At 53.1% G+C, this 16,468-nt stretch overlaps 2 protein-coding genes across 6 annotated transcripts in view; one reads left to right on the top strand and one right to left on the bottom strand.

Moving 5' to 3' along the window:
• Window positions 1-3,061: 3,061 nt before the first annotated feature.
• Window positions 3,062-6,038, top strand: Islr (immunoglobulin superfamily containing leucine rich repeat). Of its 2 annotated transcripts, none has more exons than XM_057767511.1 (2): window positions 3,062-3,354; window positions 4,079-6,038. In XM_057767511.1, the coding sequence occupies exon 2, from the start codon at window positions 4,087-4,089 to the stop codon at window positions 5,371-5,373; it is 1,287 nt and encodes a 428-aa protein (XP_057623494.1). In that variant the 5' UTR covers window positions 3,062-3,354; window positions 4,079-4,086; the 3' UTR covers window positions 5,374-6,038. The 2 variants fall into 2 exon arrangements, with proteins under 2 accessions (XP_057623494.1, XP_057623493.1); XM_057767510.1 differs by lacking the exon at window positions 3,062-3,354 and adding an exon at window positions 3,786-3,894.
• Window positions 6,039-8,108: 2,070 nt separating this feature from the next.
• Window positions 8,109-16,468, bottom strand: part of Stra6 (signaling receptor and transporter of retinol STRA6) — an 89,221-nt gene continuing 80,861 nt past the window's right edge. For all 4 annotated transcript variants that reach the window (XM_057768686.1, XM_057768689.1, XM_057768687.1 and 1 more), the window contains 8 exons: window positions 14,947-15,109; window positions 13,411-13,486; window positions 12,482-12,615; window positions 11,433-11,550; window positions 11,248-11,349; window positions 10,329-10,492; window positions 9,769-9,924; window positions 8,109-9,157 (listed from right to left, as the gene is read on the bottom strand). In XM_057768686.1, the coding sequence (XP_057624669.1) occupies window positions 8,988-9,157; window positions 9,769-9,924; window positions 10,329-10,492; window positions 11,248-11,349; window positions 11,433-11,550; window positions 12,482-12,615; window positions 13,411-13,486; window positions 14,947-15,109 (1,083 nt within the window). In that variant the 3' untranslated portion in view covers window positions 8,109-8,987. The remainder of the gene's footprint in view (window positions 9,158-9,768; window positions 9,925-10,328; window positions 10,493-11,247; window positions 11,350-11,432; window positions 11,551-12,481; window positions 12,616-13,410; window positions 13,487-14,946; window positions 15,110-16,468) is intronic.

Raw genomic sequence — 16,468 nt, 5'->3', positions numbered from 1 at the left:
AACCCTGGGAGCTGGGACTGGGGCTGGCAGAAGGGGACGTTCTTCCCTCTCCTTTCCTCCATGCCCCTCCTTTGAGAGCTGCTGAAGACCGAGATGGCACAGGAAGCTTGCGGATCTGAGGAAGGTTCTCCAACCTTGTGCCTCTGGGCGACAATCAAGGTTTCAGGTTATCTTCTTAAGGCCACTCCCACCTGAGCGAGGATGGCCCCAGTGGTGGGCAGGAAGCTAGCGACAGGCTGGGAGGAGAATGAGGCCTACTGCTTTGTATCCTCTGGTGTGGCCTTGGCAGGAAGAGCTTCATCTGGGATCATCAGTGGGACAGGAAACAGTTACTTGAAGAGGTTGTGTCCTGGGACGGCTATGAACTACCCCCAGTGTCCCGCTGGGGGCGCTTTACAAACCCCACTATGTAAATACACAGAAGGTCATTTGGGGTCTGACCAGTCGCCCTCCGGAGGCAGAGGAGGCACTGCTCTATCTTGATGGCCTTAGCTGTACCTGGGTTAAGGCAGAGTTACCAGTGACTACACATATGGTCTCTTCTGTTCGGAGGGCCACCTCCACTTGCTTCTCCTGCCCTCAGCCTCCAGGGCTCTTCTGAAATGGAATTCTGGGGACTGGTGTTTGGCTACCACCAAGAGCTTTCCTGGTGGTGAATGAGGAGGCCAGGATTGCTGCTCCTGGGACAGTTAGTGTCAGGCCCCCATGCCTGAAAATGTGGCTTCCTTGGGTTCTATACAGCTTTTCCTGAAGTGCCTTCATCGTAAGGAACTTTCCTTGGGCATGTTCTTCCTTCCATTGACCTAGAGTCCCCCATCTGTGCCACCAAGAAGAAAACAGATGAACCCTAAAATACTTTATTTTGTGACATCTGATGACCCACCAACTCATCAATTCACCCAAGGGCTTCTGGGTATCAGGTTCAATAAGAGCCTGCAAGACAAGGCACCTCGCCATGGCAGAACAACTGACTGCAGCTCAGAGCAGCGGTGGGAAAGGCAGCCCACTGAGTCAGTGAGGACAGCTAGTGAGGAGAGCATGCCAGACTTGTCTTTCTTTCTGCTTTTATTATTTTGTTTGATTTTTGTTTTTGTTTTTGAGACAGAGTCTCTCTCTACACAGTCCTGACTGTCCTGGGACTATGCAGACCAGGCTGGCTGCAAACACACAGAGATCCACCTGCCTCAGCCTCCTGAGTGCTGGGATTAAAGATAGGTGCTGGGATTTCTCTTGTCTGTGCTGGAAGGAAGCAGTCCCAGGAGGGGCCAAGGGTAGGGAGGGTGGTTGATCTGGGCTTAGCTACCTAAGGGATAGGGTAGGATGGGGACTGTGAGCTCCTTGGGGGGGGACCCGCAGGTGGGGCTGATGGCATGGGCTTTGTTCAGTGTCAGAGTGTTGTGCAGCTGTGTTCTAGGAAACCTAGGGAAGCCTTCGTCACTGGGAAGTTGCCCCTGACAGACCCCGAGGTCACAGACTCCCCTCCTTTGTTAAATCTGGATACATAGGCCTCTACTCTCTGCTTATTCCACCCAATTCAGGACTTGCCCCAAACCCTTCCACAAAATAAGCAAGGTGGGAGGAAGGGCTTCCTGGGGGCAGGGCAGAGAAGTGCACATCTACAGGAGTCGACAGTAGCATCCTAGCTTCAGACTTGGTGTCTACAGGCAGCACTCTGGGGTCCTCGACAGTTTCATAGCAAGGAGGGGGTGTGAGGAGCTGGGATGGGGCTCCTTGTATACTTTCAGTCAGTGGCAATTCCCAGTTCCCCTTGGCTTTGCCAAGAGGGTAAACTGAGTCACAGCAGACTCTATCAGGTTAACAGACAGGAAGAGGAAGCATGGGTGAGGATACAGGGGAGATTGAGAGGTTATACGCTGTAGAGGGCTTAGCAGTCCGTGCTAGGAATTTGTTTTCTGGCTCCTTGGCTTCTGCGTCCACTCCAGATCCTTTGGCTTGAGCTCTTCCTCGCTCCATTCCTATCCCATTCCTTCCTGTTTAGAGAGAAAGGTCTTACTCCCTCCCCACAAGACAGAGCTGCCCCCCTCACACACTGTGGGATGGTGGATCCCACAAGTGGCAAAGCTGATCACACTGTCTGGCATCTGTGACAGGTCTTGAACACTGTGGGTACTGAGCCAGAGGCTATTCCTGAAGTGAGTTCCCTCAACATTGTTCTGTGTGCTGAGTCCTGGACCCTGCAACCTCTTTGCAGGCCAGGGTGTTCAGAATCTCCAGCCAGGGACACCTCTGCCAAGACTGAGCTGATTTCTGCTTTCTGTCAGGCATGCTGTCATCCCTGTCATCCTGCCTGCACACACACCCACTCAGTGTGGGCTGAGCTGGGGCCTTGGGAGTTCCCTGCCCAACAACCTCAGCCTACAGGATATATTTACTTAGAAAAAAAAAAAAAGGCCCGCCTTTCATTTTAGTTTCTCACCCAGGGGCTGGAGCCTGGTGGCTGTTCCTTACACTTTGGTCCTTATGGTTTTTCATAAAGACACCCCAGCACACACACACACACACACACACACACACACACACACACACACACACACCAAAAGAGGCATACAAGAATACATACTCACAAAGAGAGTAATGCATACCCATATATAAAGACACATGCAAGCAGTCTCAAATTCTTATGTGCATGGTGTCTACTGCTGCGTGTCTCTAACATACACACACATACGAGAGAGAGAGAGAGAGACAGAGAGACAGAGAGACAGAGAGACAGAGAGACAGAGAGACTCTTCCACACACAGCAGTACCTTCTCCTCTTCCCCTCCAAGCCCACAGCACACACTCAGCTTCACACACAACAGCAGCACAGCCAGGAGGGGAGGAAGGGGCTATTGCTTGCTGCTTTTTCCTTCTTGGAGGAGAGGTTAGAAATTTCCCACTTTCTGTGAGATCTAGTTTCTCACCCTTCCCCCATTAAAAAAAAAAAAAAAAGGACCCTTTCTGGCCTCATCTTTTCTTGGGTCCTGCCCAGATAGTGCTGTGACTTTAAGGAAGTTGGAGCTTGAGAGAGAGGAGAGAGAGAGAGGGCAAGCACATATGAATAATCCAAATTTGGCCCCCTTTCCCCTCCAGTTTCTGGTGTCATTTTTGAAGCAGGGTGCCTGTTGCTGAAGCTCATTTTTGTTTTGTTTAAAAGAGTCCAGGCTACACAGTCTTCCCTGCAGTCCCTGCACCCTAGTCAGCAGGGTATACAAAGCAGGCAGCCCCCTCCTCCAGCATCCTGGTCCTTCCCTGGCAGTCCTGGCTGTGTGGACTTGCAGACAATCCAGTCCTTTGGTGCTTCAGTTCCATCTTAAAGGAGCCTCAGCTTGCCTTCGGAAGAGCAGTTTGGAGGTAAGTCAGGGAAGAAGGGGCCCCCATTGCTGGGGGTAAGGGAGTCAGGGTGGAGGTCCGGGGTGGTTTGTTCTTCCACCTCTGTGGATTTGACGGACTTGGAACAGGTCCTTTCTCAGAGCCATCCAGACAGCATCTGCTTGGACAATCTCAACCCCAGAACTCCCAGCTGCATTGGGATGAGCCTCTGGCCCCCTGCCTTAGTTGAGAAGTCCTGGCTGGTTTGTTTAGGCAGCTGCCTGGGGTAGTTTGAACAGAACAGGCCACGGAGTGGGAGGGGTGGAGGGGTGTGTACAAGGGGCCTTGTCTGGACCAGGGCAGCAAAACATACCTATAGGGGGCTCCAGTGGGAGGGGCTGTAGCCAGGATGTGGGAGGGCAGAAGGGAGGTTCTGTGAAGTGCTGGGGGAGGGGGTGGCTGGAAAACAGATTTCAAGTCATAAAGTCAGCCAGGAACAGGCCAAGGCAGAAAGCTCTGTGCAGAGGAGAAGCTGGGGTCCACTTCCATCCTGTCTTCACCTTGCCTGCCTACACGACCGTGGCAAGTTCAAGCCCTCCTACGGGCCTCAGTTTCTTTCTCCTATGGAGTGAGGGAGGTGGGTTGGGTGGTGCTGGATTCTGGCTGGGTTCTGCAGGGCCTTCTAATGGTTGGGATCTGAGGAGGGGCAGATCCTTTCTGTGACTCCTTAGGCTCACTCACCTGGGTGGCTTGTCCTTCCCCGTAGGAGGTACCATGCAGGCACTGTGCCTGCTTTGCTGGGCTGTTCTCCTGAACCTGGTGCAAGCCTGTCCAGAGTCCTGTGACTGCAGCGAGAAGTATGGCTTCCAGATTGCAGACTGTGCCTATCGTGACCTGGAGGCCGTGCCACCAGGCTTCCCAGCCAATGTGACCACACTGAGTCTGTCAGCCAACAGGCTGCCAGGCCTGCCAGAGGGAGCTTTTAAGGAGGTGCCCCTACTGCAGTCTCTGTGGCTGGCACACAATGAGATCCGCTCGGTGGCTGCTGGTGCCCTGGCCTCTCTGGGCCAGCTCAAGAGTCTGGATCTCAGTCACAATCTCATCTCTGAGTTTGCCTGGGGCGACTTGCACAACCTCAGCGCTCTGCAGTTGCTCAAGATGGACAGCAATGAGCTGGCCTTTATTCCTCGGGATGCCTTCCGCAGCCTCCGTGCCCTGCGCTCCCTGCAGCTCAATCACAACCGCCTGCACTCTTTGGCTGAGGGCACCTTTGCGCCCCTCACCGCGCTGTCTCACTTGCAGATCAATGACAACCCTTTTGACTGCACCTGTGGCATTGTGTGGTTCAAGACATGGGCCCTGGCTACATCAGTGTCTGTTCCGGAACAGGACAACATTGCCTGTACTTCACCACATGTGCTGAAGGGCACCCCACTGAGCCGTCTGCCACCCCTGCCCTGCTCAGCACCCTCCGTGCAGCTAAGCTATCAGCCCAGCCAGGACGGAGCAGAGCTGCGGCCTGGCTTTGTGCTGGCACTCCACTGTGATGTGGATGGACAGCCAGTCCCCCAGCTTCACTGGCATATCCACACCCCTGGTGGTACAGTGGAGATCGCCAGTCCTAATGTAGGCACCGATGGACGTACCCTACCTGGTGTCCTTGCAGTCAGCGGGCGGCCACGCTTCCAGGCCTTTGCCAACGGTAGTCTACTTATCCCTGACTTTGGCAAGCTGGAGGAGGGCACCTATAGCTGTCTGGCCACCAACGAGCTAGGCAGTGCTGAGAGCTCTGTGAATGTGGCACTGGCCACTCCCGGCGATGGGGGCGAGGATACACTGGGACGCAGGTTCCGTGGCAAAGCAGTGGAGGGCAAAGGATGCTACACGGTTGACAACGAGGTACAGCCGTCTGGACCCGAGGACAATGTGGTTATCATTTACCTCAGTCGTGCCGGGGCCCCGGAGGCTGCAATAGCAGCCGAAGGGAAGCCTGCGCAGCAGCTCTCGGGCCTGCTTCTATTGGGCCAAAGCTTGCTTGTTCTCTCCCTTGCCTGCTTCTAACCACACCTTGTCCCAGCTGGCTGGAGCAGCCCCAGGGCCTTTCCAGCTCCTCCTGACCCTGCCAAGGTTCCTTTTAAGTACTGAGGTCTGGGGCTGGTGAGGCCTGAGGTTGGCCTGGGGACTTCATACTTTCCTACCTCCCTTTCTAAGCTCTTCCAGGCCACTTGTTCCTCCAACTTGTAGATCTGCTCAGAGCTAGCAGCTAGGATAGAACCATATCCCAGAACTCATCATCTCTGGTGCTAATTGCTGCTAGCAGCATTGCCTATGCTCCTGTCAGGGGCAGCATGCTAACAGGGCACCAATAATGCCCTAACCCTCGCCCACTTTATGCACTGAGGTAAGGAGCTTGGGGAGGCCACCCAGGTGGGTACTGGGGCCGGATTGGAGGGGAACCTGGAGTGACCAGTACAGGATCTGGAAAGGGGGTACTACAGGAAGGGCTGGGGAGGCTGAAAGCTCTCCCTGTCTTCTTAATGTCCTCCAGTGAAATGTGGATACTGACCCTGGCTGGGCCTCTCTGTCCTTTCGCTCCAAATCCCACAGCCTATGCCTGCTCCTCGAGACTCTTGCCCCTCCTTTATTTCCAAGTGTGTACCAGTAACCTGCCTCTCCAAAGAAGCTAGCCAGTCTGGGGTAGCCGGGGGAAAAAAATAAACAGCATTTCTGATGCCCCCTTTCGTCTGCCTGGAATTCTGTTGGGATCAAAGAGTCCTTGTGAGAGGATGGGATGGCCACATGGAAGAGTTATGCCAAAACAAGACAGGGACCCACAGGACATATGTGCAGGGTGTTTCAGGTAACATGGGAGGGGGGCCCAGACTCATCACTGGGCCTTAAGATGAGCCAAATTGTATATTTTTGTCTCCAAACTAACTCATGGGACAGGTGGGATGGGAACCTGAGCATTGCTTTCTGCATTTTGGGAGGGGGTTAGGTGAAAGACATGTGTTGTAGACCCAGGAAGAGTGTTAGGAATAGAGTTGGGGACAGATGGGGCAAGAGCAAGGACTGAGACTGAAGGATGGAGAAGTAGGGGACAAAGGACAAAGAAGAAACTGAAGACAGCTTGAAGGAAAGGGACAGGGAATAATGCTGCCCTCGGATTTCTCTCTAGTAAGTGGAAATGGCCCCACAAGGAATGCTCCACCGGAGTAGAAACCTCTGACCTAAGGGAAGACTGGGAGTTGGAGGCTAGAACAGTGGTGCGGTTGTAGATAGGTCTGCCAGCAGAGACCCTGAAGAACTCCAGGCCTGTGTTGGGCCAGAGGTGTCTCCCTGCTCCCCACCTTTAAATGGTGGATATGTGCACACAGGAACAGTGATCTTCAGGGGAAGGCCTGCCCCTCTCTGCAGAGCCCCAGCACTGCTGAACTCAGCAGAATGAAGGCAGGGGGTTGAGGAGTCTGGAGGAGCAGCTGTGAGTTTGGCAGCTGGCCAGCCCCTCCCCCACACTGGGGTCCCCATGTAGGGCTTGCTTTCCTTCTCCCTCATCCGTCTCTGACCTGTGGCTCCCGTTGAGTCCTCGTTAGCCATCAGCCAGCCAGGGTCAAGAACATCTTCACATCTGAGCGAAAGCACCAGGATGGAGCCATATCCTTTATGCTGTTCCTTTGGGTAAGTTTATGCCCGTCTCCGGGTTTCAAGTGTGTCAGAAATCAAATCACAGAGGGCTGGCAACGTAGCTGAGCTGGCAGAGGGCTCGCCTGGCATGCTTGAGGCCCTGGAGTAATGGTGCATGCCTTTAGTCTTGACTCTCAGGAAATAAAGTCAGGAAGACCAGATGCTTATGCAACATAGCAAACTTGAGGCCAGCCTGCACTGCATGAGATCCTATCTCCCAAGGTAGTGTCTAAAAGTCCAGTTGATTGACTGACTAGACCTGACAGTCCTGACATGGAGCCCAGCACCCCTGTTCCACACACCACTAAACAGGATGGACATCTTGAAGGTCCATACACCTGTCATTTACCACCTAGGGAGGAGTAACATGGGAACTTCTGTGTCCAAGTGAACTCCTTTGCTTTGGTCTTTGGTGGCTTCCACTGTCCTTAGTGTATAGCAGGAACCCCCAGCCAGCCATGGACCTTCTGACTGGCTCCACCCTTATCTGCATCTTCTTACAAGGCCTACGAAGAAGCTGCATCTTTACATACCCTCTGCTCATCTCTCCCCCAATACACCCTTTTCCTGGTCTTCATCTGGCTGAATCAGCTTCCGACATCACCTCCTCCCAGATGTTTTCTTAGATCTTCTCTCACCTGGTGTGAACCAGGCCCCTTTCTTCGACCCCTTTGTCTTGTGATTCAGCCAGATTATATTCTCTTGTGACAGTTTCCTTGGTAAGGGCAGAGGCAGAATCTGAGTCGTCCTCCTGTGACTATGTGGGTTATCGACACACCACATTGAAGACGTTTTGCAGTAGACTGAGGGGGACTTAGAGCATGCTTTCTTTGGCCCCTGGGCAGCCTAGATCATGGGTTTGAAGGCCAGGAGGTACCTCTGGTGAGTTGTGTATGTGTTTGATCTATAGTTGGAAATAAACAGACATGGTTTTGAGGCTCCCTGACCCAAACAGGGTGGGGAGGCAAAGTTAACCACATCTAGAGCATCTCTCTGATTCATGTATCTTCCATCTCCTCCAGGACCCCAATGTGTCTGCATCTCTACTGTCCCTCTGCATCCTTGGTTCACTGCCTTTAGCCTTCTCTGCTCCGAATGACACCTCTCTCCCCTTCGCGTCTTTCTTTATTCCTTTAGAGTCTGCACCGTTCCTGCAGCTTCCTAGCCCCAGATCCTGCTCATCTTGTGAAACCTGCAAATCCAGGAATGGTATCATAGGGACCCCAGCCATCATCACGCAAAACTGGGGTTCCTCTCCATCCTCACCCAGTGTCCATCCCAGCACCCCAAGAGCTCCCCATACTTCCCCAAATCAAGCTCAGATAATGCTTACTGACAGTATAGGTGTTCCCCTGAGAGCCCTCCCCCGTGAGGAGGAATGTTCCTCAGGGGCACATTTATTACCTGGAGCACACTAACTTCTTTCATGACAGCTAACGACATTAAAACTATAAAAATATGTAGCTCTTGGAATGGGCAGCTCAGTGGGGCCTCTTGGAGTCTGACTTGGCTGCACAGGAAAGGGTGGCCAGAAGAGAGAGGAAGGAGAAAGAAGCCCGCACAGGCTCCACCTTCATGGTGGGAGGGCTGGGACTGAGGTGGGGCCAGCTGGGATGGGAGATATCCAGACCTTTCATCACTAGCAGGGAGCAAGGGGGCCTCACTGAGGCCCAGCAGGCTGATGGCAGAACCAGTGCAGAGAAAGAGGCCTAAGTGTGGCTACCCCTGCTCTGCCAGTTCCAGGACTAAGAGCCCACCAGCTGTTTTCTCCAGAGCCCTAGCTGGTAGCCTGGCGGACAAGCACAGACCAAAGTCCTCTTGAGGCTGGTGGTGTAGACATAGCGACTCCAGTTCTCTGATCCCACAGGGATCTGCAGGCTTGGCAGAGCTGCCGCTGGGGGAGGGGAAGTGCTGACATGGATGGGAGGGAGAATGGTAGGCTGGAATGTGCCTTAGCACATAAGAGCAGGGCCCTGTGGTTTTCCTCACCCTCAGGGCTGGGTGCCATTGGCCTTGGCACCACTTAGGGCTGCCTTCCGCAAGGCCTGCAGGCTTGGGTTGTGTAACAGTGTGTAAGCCAGACCCCAGCGGGCCCTACTCCGACTGCCTTTGGGTCCTGCTCCCTTGGCCATCAGGTCCTTGGTCTGTAATAGTTGCATCCCTGAGAGAGACAGAGAGGGAGGAAAGAAAGGAGGAAGGGAGATAGAGACGAGAGAGAGAGAGAGAGAGAGAGAGAGAGAGAGAGAGAGAGAGATTCTATGAATTCCAGCCAAGTTTCCACAAGCCCCAGACCTGAGAAGGGTCTGAAACCTCCAGGCACAGCCAGGGTTCCAGTTCCCAACTGGGGGAATGGTAGAAGGCTGGGCTGCAGAAGTATGTCACCCTTCTGGTGGAAGAGGAGGGAGAAGATGAGCTCTGTGAACTAGAAGTCTCAGGCTTGACAGCAGCAGGTGGGGGGTGGGGGAAGTGAGGGCAGGCCTATCTGACCCTACCATAGACCTCCTGGGCAGAGAAGGAGGGGGTGTCTCACTCCAGGAGGAAGCGGGGTGGGGGGGGGAGAACCAGTACAGCCATTCTAGTCTCTCTGCACACACAGTGTGTAAGTCCATATTAGAAAGAGAATTATCCTGAGACCCAGCCAGGAGGCTGACAACAGGAAACTTGAGGACAGAGGGTGGGAGAGTTTCTGCTGCTCACTATTTTGGAGAGGTCTCCTGTGACTCCTCCCTGAGAAGCTGGGAGTCTACACCTCCAGCCCAGGTGAAGAAGTACCTTCTTCTTCCTCTGCTGGTCTGAGGCTGTCCTGGGGGGCCAACGGGGGCTGGGGTCGTGGACTTGGCGCATGAAGGAGCAGAGTGCAGAAGGCTATGACCGCTGGATGCGACTGGCTGGCCTCAATCCTCAGGAAGTTTCGGTACGTGTGATAGCCTAGGATAGGTTGGAGATAGAAAGCTAAGGCACGAGGAGCCCATGGCAGACTAGAAGTACCCAGAAACAGCAAGAGGCATCCCGGGAGGTGTGTACACACTGGCATCCAACCAAGCATGGCACACATACTGCATACAGGCCCTGGCACGCCTGTTAGAATACACCACACCCAACCCGCTGCATGTGATTGTCCAACCCCAAACAGCTCTGCCATTTCTGTGCTCACACTCGTGGAACCCCGGCAGCACACATACACTGCACACACATGGCCTTACACCATGGAGCCTTGGCAATGCTCACAACCTGCTGCATACAAGAAGCCTACATGCACAGATCAGCTCAGAGGTCAGGGTGGGGCAGCGGCTTGGACAGCTCAGCCCCCAGTCCCTGCCTAGGAACCTTACCTGGATCCAGGGAGACGGCTCTTGGTGGCAGCAGGCTGAGGTCCATCTGGCCCAGGTGAACAGCATTGTACAGGGAAGAAAGGAGCACCCGCCAGATGGCCACGACAGCTCCCACCAGCATGTTGATAGGGAAGAGAAGAAAGGTGGCTACGCAGAGCATGCGCCTGGGGAAGAGAGGAGAAAGGCTGAGGCAGGCCTCCTCCAGGGTCCTGTGCTGGGCCGGTGTCACAGCTCCATGCCCACTGGCACTGTTGCCATCCAGTGACTGACATTTTCTAGGTGTACTTTGTGCCTCCCAGAGAAACCAAAGTTTACTAGTAAGTGTCTTCCTCTCTCACTCTCTACCTTGGCTTTGAGGCAGGATCTCTTGCTCCACATGGAGCTCACTGATTCAGCAGGACTAAGTGGGCCAGCAAGCCACGGGGATCCTCCATGTGTGTGCCGCCATCATGTGGGGGCTGAGGATCAACTGGACTCGGGTCCTCATGATAGCATGGCAGGCACTTTACCAACTGAGTCATCTCCTCAGCCCTCCACCTGTATCTATACAACCCTAGTGTTCCCGCCTTCCTCCTCCGTGCTCCCCCAACCCATCCACAAACTCCAGGTTCCTCTTTGGAGCCAAGATTTTTCTCATACCATTGCTCCAAAGTGTAGAGGAGTGTGTAGGGAAGAGAATATCAGTGACCCTCAAAGCCGGAGGCACCAGACAGAACTGGACTAACAGCTCAGTGGTTGAGTGTGTGTCTACCATGAACTAGGCCCTGGGTTTGCAAGGCTATGGGTTCTCATCACCCCCAAAATCTCCTGGGAGAAGATTGGCTCTGTGACAGATAGGGAAGAGGCATTTTAGAAGGTAAAATCTACAGAGAGAAGAGTCTGGGACCTGAGGGAACCACAAACTCGGGGGCCATCTTACTGGTTGGTCAGTTGTGGGTAACCATGGTGAGTCTCCAGGAAGATCCAGTGGGCTGCTATGTTCTGCAGGATTACAGCCAAGGCCAGAGTCACCCAGAAGGGCCTGTGTGTAGGTAGGATGAGGGAAGGGGTGCTGTTAGAGGGCGCTTTGGAAAGTCCAAGAGCCCTGATCTTTGCCTCACTCACCATGTAGATTCCAGGGATCGGAGGAGCAGGAGGTTCCTGCCGTGGAGCAGAGGCACAAAAACCAGGAAGGCCAGGACTGTAGTGCCCAAGAAGAAGATGGCCTGCTGCACCAGGAGCCCTGCAGGGGGCAGAAGGGACAATGGGACAGACGGGAGGTTCCCTGGGAGCCAGCTTGCCCCTGTATTCTCGGAAGTTTCTGTGGCTACCTCCATCCCATGTCATTGCCTGGGCCCTGAATTCTTCTATAAAATAGGGATAACAGTTCCTGCCTTAGAGGGCTGTTGTAAGACTCCAGTAACCTCAGAATCCATGGTTTTGCTCCCAACTTGATCCTGAGTTTTCAGGCACAAATTACCTTTTAAATGAGCGTGTGTGTGCCTGTGAATCAGAGCCTAGTAGCTGTAGGTGCTGAGTGTGGCTATGGAAACCATCAGGCTATACATTTGCCTGGGATGATGCATAAGAAGGCTTGGGAGGTCTAAGGTGGACGAAGACGAGGAACACAACTTTTAGGTCTACTCTTTCCTCCGCCTCACATCACCTTCCCTTTTCCCCTGGGTGGGAACGGTGGATCTCAAGGCCAGGTCTGGCCTTTGGACTTGCAGGAGGGGCCAAGTCCCTCGCAGTTCAAGCATGCGGCACGTGCTGCCTAAGGGGAGAACTTGAGACACCGTCTGGAACTTGAGGGTTATCTGACCGGGTTCTCTCAGGTGACACGCTATGCAGCAGGCCCATGTTCATAAAACCTTACTTGCATCCCCAGGAATGAGGAACTCCTCACTTTGAGGCAGCCCATTATGGCCAGTGTTCCCTTACAGAAGCAGCCATGGGCCACATCCAGACCCAGGTTCATCGTGCCCACAATTACCCAGGTATACCTTCATGTGAAGGGCTCCCCTTTCAGGGGGCTCCTACACTGTCATCCAGAGCAAGCTTTCTGACACATGCATGGAGCGGGTAATGGGGGGTATAGGTTCCTCCGACTGCTCTTGCCCTACCCAGCCCTCCCACCAGGGCCCAGCCCTAGAAACATGGCAAGGGGGACTCACCAAGGCAGCAGAAGGCTGTCTGGTAGGCGCTGAAGCTCATCCAGCAGACAATGGCTTGGCGAGATGGGTGAGTACTCTGAAGCGGGGCACACAGGTCCAGGCTAACCCCTCGGTGCAATGCTCGAAGATTAGCCCTGGGTTGAGAAAAGTGACCTCGGGGAATAATATAGTCCCTCTAAATGGTAGCCCAGGGTGAGCATCTGGCCATCAGCAGGGAACCTTCGGGTTGCAGCATCCTGGAGATTAATAGTCTGGAAGCGGTCTTCCAGAAAAGGTAAGTCTGGGTAGCCTTAGGAGACCCCAGACAGAGACACAACTGGATCACTGGAAATGATGGAACTGAAACCCAGGTGGGCCACCAGGAGGAAGGCAAGGCAGAGGGCCTCAAATGCCAGGGCAAGTAGGGCCAACTTTGTGGTCTAAGTCCCTGAGTCAGAACTCTGAGGCCTGCCGAGTACCCAGAGAAGGTGGATCAGTTCTCTGTGTTGTTCATTTCTTGGAACAGCTTTCCCAACACCCTTCCACCTTCCAGGGTTTCTTCTCCCCCTCCATCCTTCCACTTCTCTGCTCGTTCTTGTGCGGTCACTCTGCCTTTGGTACCCTTCTCCCTCAGTCCCATGCTCTTGGACCATTGGAACTGGATTCTTCTTTACAGGCCCTCCCAGGGCACCTTTTCACAGGCAAACTCCCTGACAATGAGTCATGCCCTGTACTACTCACAGATCTCAAAGACAGCCACACATGTCCCTGGGGCAGGTGAGAGCCACCTTCTCCTCCCACCACATACAGTCAGTGGTGGTGGAGGGGTGCCCTATGGCAGCCTGGCCTACAGAGGCTTCGCTTTTCCTCCTGGATTGGGATTCCTCAAGTGCTCAGGACTTGGACCCCTGCCCTACCTTTGTCCTGGAGTGTCAGGGCTTGTCACTGACCTGTGAGTCCCCAGGGAGCGGAGCAGGAGCAGGAAGGTTAATGAGCAGGACAAAACCAGAGCCGAGATGTAACATGCTGGATGGGAGAGAGAGCCGGGGAGGTCAGGGGATGAAGGGTCTTGCACAGCCTCTGACCCCTACACCTCACTCTAAGGGGAAGCCGCTGGGCCCCAGATCCAGTTCTTAGGTCCAGCACCAGTCCCTCTCTACAGTCCCATCCTGTCCAGTAACATACGATAGCTAAGAAAGAGAAAGGGCAGCTTGAACCGTAGACCTGGCCTTCACCTTGGTTTTGTTGCTTACATTGCTATGACTCCTGCAATGAGAGATTCCTACCTGGCATCTACCTGCAGCTCCCCTCTTCCTGCCCATATGGCTGGACATCAAGAGGTCCTTGTGACTATCACAAGCGTCGCTGATGGCCATGCTGGGTGGGGCCCCTCTGTTAACTCTCTCCCACATACCCCTGACCTCACACACAGACATTGAGACAGCCAGGTCCACAGTCTCTGTAACTGTAATGGTAGATAGAAAGCTCTGAAGACATGTGTAAGAATGTAATGGTGGATAGAGAGCTCTGAAGACATGTGTAAGAATATCATGGATGTAGTTGACATGTTTCTCAACCCACATGCCAGTCAACCTCACTCACAGCAAGCCCACAAGGAATTGTCCAGGGAGGGTTTGGCAGTCCACGCCCCCATATTCTCCCCATTCTCTGCCCTACACCATCAGCATGCCCTGGGATGGTGTCAGGAAAACATGCAAAGCAGCCACTCCCCCATCTGCAATGTTAGCCACCTAAGTTCCAGCCATTGCTTGTTAATTCCCCAAAGCCAGAATGCTCATTTCAACAAGGGAACCTCACGTGAACTAATGGTACAAGTTCCATGAGTCATGACTGTCAGGCCTTATGACAGGGTGGAAGGGAGCCTTAACTTGGACTTCAGGAGATCTACCTTCTATCTTCTGTGCCTGGTTGTACAACCTGAGGCTCACCCCTCCCCGTGTGTTCCCACAAAGCGACTGGGAGAGAGTAGGGGGGAAGGTAGGAAGGTAGCCATAAGCTATATGGGACCACTGAAGGGGCAGCTGGTGTGGTTCCCTTCCTAGAGACTTGTCTCCTGGGCAGCAGGGGGAGAGGGGTGGTCCAGATAGACAACAGGTACTCTGCCAGGTGCAGCCTGTGCTAAGAGGACTACCCATAAATCCCCATCCCACATACATGGCTTCTCCTCCCTTCCCACCCCGAAGTCACACAGAAGCCAAGACATCTTCTCTGTCACTATAGCTAGAGAATTAGTTTGTCAAAGACACTGGGATGAAGGAGAGGAAGATGTCACACAGGTTGATAAAGATCATAGGCTGCAGAGCTGCAGAAACTCCAGCTGCCCCCGTTTTGAGATGAGGAGTGGAGACCCAGAGCAGGAAGGAAATGACCAAAGGCAGCCTCTTTGTTCAGGGCAGGCTATCACCGGATCCAGTAGCCTGACTCCTGTCACCACTAGGGCCATTAGGGACACCAGGCAAGCTCACCTTCCACAGCCCATAGGTGATGCTTCACCAGCTCTACCACCTCCTGCCGGTCCTCAGAGAGTACGATCCCAAAGCCAGCCAGCAGATAGGAGACATCCGTGGTGATCCCTGCCCTTACCTTCTGCATAGTGGGCACTACGCTCACCATCAGCAGCAGGGCCACCTGGAAAAGCCCCACCATGAGGTCGAGGTGAGGGGCCAGCTGTGCTCATATCAGGCCCTGCCACCCTAAAAAAGCCTACTAGAGGAGACTGTACCAGGCTGCAGCCACATGCTCCCAACTGTCCTGATAGTGGGTCCTTCTGTCTTCAAACAGAATGTGACATGAATGTATAACTTTAGCCCCAGAAAGGCCAAGGGTAGGCCTCCATACAGCTGTCTCTATTTCCCTCTACTTGTCTATCTATCTAGGATTCAGAATATAAATGTTTCCAGCTTTGGGCTGGGGTGATAGTTCAGTCAATCAAGTGCCTGGTGCACTTTACTGCATTTGATTAGCATAAACCTGAATTCGAATTTCCAGAACCCATATAAAAAGCTGGGCACAGTGGCTCCTACTTATAATCCCAGTGCTGGGGAGGCAGACACAGGCAGGTCCCTGGTGCTTGCTAACCAGCCAGTCTGGGCTACTTGGCAAGCGCCAGGCCAGTGAGAGATCTGTCTCAAAATATAAAGTGAATGGTAACTAAGGAATGATACTGGGAGCTGTCCTTTGGCCTACACACACACACACACACACACACACACACACACATACACACACAAACACACATACATACAAACACACATACACACACATACACACACAAACACACATACATACACTCACATACACACACACATACACACTCACACATACACACACAAACACACATACATACACTCACACACATACACACAAACACACACACACAGGGGTAGATGTGAGAGATAGATTTTAAACTTTGCAATGTTAAAGAAAACAAATAAGCATTAAAATTAGACAGATTTGGATTCAAATTTTGACTGCCCTGAGATACTAGCTGTAGGAAGTTGGCTGAATCGGGTTCTCCTAACTTCAATTTCCCATTCGTGAAATGGTAAGAAATCAGACCTATATCATCCCAGGAGTTTATTTCTTTTATTGTTGTTGTTTATTTGTTTGTGTTTTGAGACAGGATCTCCTCCAGCCCAAGCTGGCCTCAAACCCATTTTGTAGCTGGGGAGGATCTTGGACTTCTGAGTCTCCTGCCTCTACCTCCTCCGTGCTGGGATTACAGGCATGTGTTTCTGTCATACTGGGGATTAAACCAGGGCTTTATATATGTAGGCAGGCGCTCTACCAACTAAGCTACAGCCCTAGTCCCTGGCGGTTTGTCACTGAGAGTTATGCTAAAAGTGGTGGTGAATTATCCAACACGGCAACTCACAAAATCTTCTCTATGTAGAGAAGTGCTTTTATTTCTTCTATGTTATAGATGAGTTAATAGGTTCAGGGAGATGGAGAAAGTTGGCAAGGTCCCCCAAGAGGTCAACAATGGAA

This window comes from Chionomys nivalis, chromosome 4, assembly GCF_950005125.1.
Source record: "Chionomys nivalis chromosome 4, mChiNiv1.1, whole genome shotgun sequence".
NCBI classification, from domain to species: domain Eukaryota; kingdom Metazoa; phylum Chordata; class Mammalia; order Rodentia; family Cricetidae; genus Chionomys; species Chionomys nivalis.
The sequence above is the reverse complement of the archived record's forward strand: the minus strand, read 5'-3'. Positions and strand labels throughout refer to the sequence as shown.

What these genes read in the sequence shown, in the direction of transcription:
- Islr (XM_057767511.1), top strand. Translation starts at nt 4,087, where the DNA reads ATGCAGGCACTGTGCCTGCTTTGCTGGGCTGTTCTCCTGAACCTGGTG.